General features: G+C 34.6%; 1 protein-coding gene across 1 annotated transcript; it reads right to left on the bottom strand.

The window, feature by feature from the left end:
• On the bottom strand, positions 1–5,104 carry ASP1 (aspartate aminotransferase 1). Its single transcript, XM_047321033.2, has 10 exons — positions 4,876–5,104; positions 4,424–4,509; positions 3,054–3,260; positions 2,805–2,910; positions 2,578–2,682; positions 2,317–2,489; positions 1,414–1,573; positions 780–875; positions 451–545; positions 1–353 (listed from the first exon to the last, which is right to left on the bottom strand). The coding sequence occupies exons 1-10, from the start codon at positions 5,044–5,046 to the stop codon at positions 281–283; spliced, it is 1,272 nt and encodes a 423-aa protein (XP_047176989.2). The 5' UTR covers positions 5,047–5,104; the 3' UTR covers positions 1–280.
• Positions 5,105–5,468: the final 364 nt, after the last annotated feature.

The raw sequence follows: 5,468 nt of genomic DNA, 5'->3' as shown, positions 1-5,468 counted from the left end.
GGCCAAACATAAGCATATTAATTATCTAAAGAAGTTCAAACACTCTAAATTGGCTACTGTCATTTCTTAAGAAAGTAATACATTTCAGTGAACATATATTGTTCGTTATAAATAAGCTCTATCATCCGATCTGCTACTTAAACTGTTCTAAATAACAAAAATGATGAAATGGTGATACACATCGGAGTGCTTAATAAAAATGAATATAAATTTATTTTAGTTCTGAGAAGACTTCTCTCCTCCCAAAACCAAAAATTGCTCAATTGGTAAATTGAATGATTTAGGAAGATTTTGTAACCTCATGGATAGCGTCAGCAACATATCCCACATTGCCCGTATTAAGACCAGCCATACTGTGATAATCAGATATATGTAATGTAAGAAAATAGTGAATCTCAAATCTAAAAGTAAGTAAAAAACAAACTGTAAATTGGGTGTATAATTAATTACCTGATACGACCATTACGGGTCATGTAAATATGAAACTTGCTTGTCATAAGATCAACCTGTTCCGGTGTCAATCCACTGTAGCAGAACATACCAATCTACATAAATAAAAAAATAAGTGTGAGAAAACCACCTTGTAGTCCTTGGGACATGATGTTGAAATTTCAATTCAAAATTCTCACTCAGCTATCTATCCGTGTGTCTTAAGACGCATGGTTGCATTAAAAACGAAATAAAAAAATATTATAGAAAACCTTAAACTACTAAAATAAGCAATAAAATAAAGGACGAAGTGGCTGAAGCAGTTGAGCATTAAACAAATACAACCAAACCTGATTGGTTATGTGCTGCCATGGCAAAGGAGAATTCCTCTTTTCCAAGTTCTCTCGTAGTGTGGTCCTCATTCCGATGATGCGATCTGCCATGCCCTGCAAACATAATATCTATGTAAGTCCAATTTCAATCTATTATCACAACTTCCTTATGCTCGTAAATTTGTATTGACAATTTATTAAAATGTAATGATATTGTCCTTTCAAAATACAATTTGAAATATATTAACATTGATTAGTGTTAACAGAACCAAGTGACAACGACAAAAACCAATGGCACTAAAGAAATCCTAAAACCAACGACAAAAAATTTACAGAACCCAGCTTCTGACGTACCCAAAATGGCAAGTTGACAAATATAAAATATTTTCCAAATCTTGGATTTCAAATCAGCATGAAACCATACCCAGAAGTGCAACAGCAGGAAGAAAATTTCTCAAAGGCCAGTGCCTCATGAAGGTTATGCTAAGACACCAACTCTCCTATAGAGTAAACTTCAACAGTTTCATATCAAGACCTTACTTTATTCCTTCCTTAACTCAAGAATAGCGGCTTTACTACCCGCTGGAGGTAAGACAAATGAAAACTTGGTACAAACCCGCAGGGGGACCCTTAAGAAATAAAATCTCTTTACCTTGACTTCGTTGAGCCATAACTTCTTCAACTCTGGATCTCCAAGAACAGTTGAAACTATAAGCGCTCCATGGACAGGTGGGTTACTGTACATGGGTCTTGCAATCAGCTGTAACTGACTTTTTACAGCCACAGCTTGTTTCTCATCTTCACAGAGCACACTGTGGGGAAGTTTAAACTATGAGCACATTGTTTTTGCAGAACTAATTCACATTTCATAGCCAAGACATAAAATTTTGTTAAGGTACCCAAAGTCCAAGATGACATATTATAGAAAATGTCCAAGATTCATCCTTCAAAGCATGTAAAATGATCCAAGTTCTCGTATTTTTATTATTTGCTTTAATTTTAATCAAGTTGAAAGACAATTTTTGAGAGAAATGGTGTTACTACGCACGTGTTGTGGTATTTATGGATTATTTACAATCAGAGAGTAAACACGGCTGACTAAATAACTATTTAATTAAGCCTAATAATCATCAAAATTACTACTAATATTCTAAATGCTAATATGATAATAGAAATGATAATATTCTAATAAGTCTCTCGGGAATTCCATTGCATCTGGAGATAAATTGAAGTCAAGCTACAGATAATTATAAAAATTACTTTTAGAATGTTGGGTTTCCCATCTCCTGCACTGTTATAACCTCACTATGCAGACCTTATGGAGCTGAGGTATCATAGTCAATTTAACTTTTAAACTTATACTGAATAGCAGAATTTCGGATAATTTTAACACTATAATACAATCGGCATATAGCTGCAGGTTGCCAACATTCAATGTATCTGGAGGATCATCAAGGTCCAACATATCTAACTGTCGAACCACAAGAAAAGCCACTGAAGAGCCTATTCATGTAGCATTCTGCACCTCAGTTGTAGTTTAAAGAAGTCTACTAACCTCAGGCATCCAACTCGCTGGCCGTACAGTCCCATATTTTTTGCATATGACTGAGCTAGTCCAATTAAATGACCGTCCTCCAGAAAAATCCTTATGGCTTTTGCATCTCTCTCTGGATCACCACTAGCAAAACCTTGATATGCCATGTCAAAGAAAGGGAAATGACCCTTAGCCTAATGAACAAGAAAAAAAAAGTCAAGGTCAGCAACCAGAATAAAAAAACCCAATGATTTTATGCATTACTATTCCGTAAATTGTTACCTTAATCTGGGAAGAGATCTCTCTCCATTGTTCTTCTGAAGGATCTACTCCAGTAGGATTGTGCGCACAAGCATGAAGCAGAAAGAAGGAACCATCTGGAGCATTCTGTATACGTAATAAATAATTAAGTTAAGAAGTAAGAAGAGTATGGAGTACTAGGAAAGCTTCATCTGTAAAAGTTGACCTATAAATCAACTTTAGAAGTGTTTGGAATGAGAGAAATATACCTTCATGTCGTTCATCAGTCCTTCAAAATCCAATCCTTTAGACTCTGGATGATAGTAACGGAATGTCTTCATAGACACTCCAGCATCTCTCCAAATGTTATGGTGGCTGTAATTTTCTCATATTAGAAATAAATATCCAAGCAAGACATGGTACCAACAAAAAATTCAACCTAAAAAATTAAAAAATGAAGGGTCATAAAGTCAACTGATATTTTAAAGTTTATAAGAAGATTTGTATTAAATACTTACTTGGCCCAGGTAGGCACTGGTATGTAGATTTGGGAATTAGGATGAAATCTCTGTTGAAATGCAGCAAAAAGTCGACATGCACCAGTCCCAGATAAAGCCTGCACTGCAGCTATTCTTTTATCCTTGATGAACTCAGAGTTGTCTCCGTATGCCAGCTTGAGCGATTCTTCAACCATTTTTATGCTTCCACCAATAGGAAGATACTCCCTGACGAAACATTTGTATCAGTGCAAAGTAAAGGTATAGACTCCGTTATTAGTAAATGATTCGCCTGGAATATAATTATATAGACAGAGCGATAAGACCCTTGTTTTTTTGCTACTAAATGATAAGACTTTTGTTTAATTGCTAGGTTTTACAAAAATATTGAAAATAGAAACTGGCTCTCGAGAATATTACTGATTGCTTAGCTGGGTGATCCTTAGAAGTTTGTCTTGGAATGCAGGTTTGAATTGATGGAAGATGAGGTTCTATGAATCCCGAGGATTCAAGTTAAATGTATTTATTGCATGCTCAAAATTAATTTAGAAAGTAAGGTAATAAAAGTCAATTGGGCAAATCACAATATCACCCCTAAGATATTTTGGATTGCACATAATACCTTTGCTTTCTTTAACATTTACAATAAGAGCGATAAAAAAATGTTTTAATATTTTTCAAAAATTAAAGGAGTTAGTGTAGTGTACAGGAGATGTCAATGTATGCAAGCTGTTAAAACAATTGAGAAGTTTTCCGTAGATTTCTAAAAACTGAGTATCAGACAAAATTCCAAAAAAAATTACAGGAAGGACGAGTGTAATTTACTCAAGCCAATTCAACTAAACTTAATTTTTTATGGCACTTTACAAACTGAAAAATTCACCACCCTCAACTGAAACTAAACAATATCCTCAAGAACAATGCTACTTTCTTAGTTTCAGAAAAAAATTTGACAGCTTCCTACTTTGAGGAATATTCTGACAACAGTGAAGTACTCATTCGAATAGAAAGATATAGTTAAGATGAGGTTTCTAAAGTTTTCAGCTTGGAAACCAGAAAAGCAGCAGGTAATAAAGTAGTATTCCCCACATTATCACCCCAAAACACCTAAACGAACTAAATAAACAGTGCAAGGAATCGTAATTCCCCATTAGAAAAGGTAAGAGTGTAGCTCTCAAAGGATGCGTCAAGAAATAGTAAGCATCATATTCTCAAAACTGCGTTGGCGTCCATACACAACCAAAAGTCAAAAACTGCTAGTGGGTAAACTTTAAGAGACATCCACAAATTAGCACATGGAAGCATATATATGAATATATATATATATATATATATATATATATATATATATATATATATATATATATTATTATTATTATTATTTTACTCACATGAATTGGTTTCCTGCAATTCTCCTCTCTGCTTCTCTAACGCACTCCAAAACCACAGCCTTTCCGTCGTCGTCGCGATACGCACCCTTTTGTAAATAAAAAATAAATAAATAAATTACACTCAATAAGAATCCATCAATATCAGAAACACTTCAACTAAACATGCACTAAATATATTTTAAAATAATCCATTGAAAATTTCTTTACACTGCCTACAAATTGCGTGAATCAATGCTCCGAACCCAATGAAAGAAACAAACAATACAATAAAAAGGAGAGAAGAATAAACATTTTCCACTTTCTGTGATGAATATAACAGTTCTATGCCGTTTAGGTGATCAGATCCGATTTGTTCAAATCAATTTCACCTTCAACAGACGTAATTTCTCTTCAATTTCTCAAAAAGAAAAAAAAATGCGAGAATATTAGTCGCAAACGGAGACAGAACTCACCACTCCGACGTTGACTTTGTTTGGACTCTGATCGGCGAGGAAAGCTTCAGTTACTCCGAGGATTGGATCCTTGGGAGCGGGCTCGATACTCCGAAACCACGAAGTTGACATGAACCTTGTCCCAGCGACGGAGCTGCGGCGGAGAAATTCTCCTTTGAGCGAAATCGCCATGACTCAGTTCAGTTACGTGGAAACAGGGAAACAGAACAAAAGCAGAGGGTTGGCGGCGAGCTGTGACTTCAGTGAGTATATATTGAATGCAAGTGGGTCCCACCACTTGTAGATCTTAACTTTCAGAATTCCTTTTTGTCTTTTTTATAATTTAGTTCTTGCGATTTTTATAATTATAATTTGACCCATGGTTGAAGCTAATCGTTTTCACTGTGATATTTTTCCCCGGAAATGATTAAATAATTGCATTGCAATTTCATAATCTAAAAGTACATGTAGTCAGCACAGCACACTCACATTATTTTAAAAGGTGTAACATTTTCTTGTTTGATTACAGTTAGAACTTATGACAAACGATCATTCTAAGTTGATAGTGTAATTCAGTCGTAATTTAATTTGAAATTAAAATTATTATTTAGTTT

Source organism: Vigna umbellata, chromosome 6 (genome assembly GCF_029865625.1).
Source record: "Vigna umbellata cultivar VRB3 chromosome 6, Vumbellata_1.0, whole genome shotgun sequence".
In the NCBI taxonomy this organism is placed as follows: Eukaryota; Viridiplantae; Streptophyta; class Magnoliopsida; order Fabales; family Fabaceae; genus Vigna; species Vigna umbellata.
The sequence above is the reverse complement of the archived record's forward strand: the minus strand, read 5'-3'. Positions and strand labels throughout refer to the sequence as shown.

Excerpts from the sequence above, each read along its gene's own strand:
- ASP1 (XM_047321033.2), bottom strand. The coding sequence starts at position 5,046 with ATGGCGATTTCGCTCAAAGGAGAATTTCTCCGCCGCAGCTCCGTCGCT. Across the intron at positions 4,510-4,875 it reads ACAAAGTCAACGTCGGAGTG|GGTGCGTATCGCGACGACGA; the intron begins GTGAGTTCTGTC and ends TATTTACAAAAG. Across the intron at positions 2,683-2,804 it reads GACTGATGAACGACATGAAG|AATGCTCCAGATGGTTCCTT; the intron begins GTATATTTCTCT and ends TTACGTATACAG.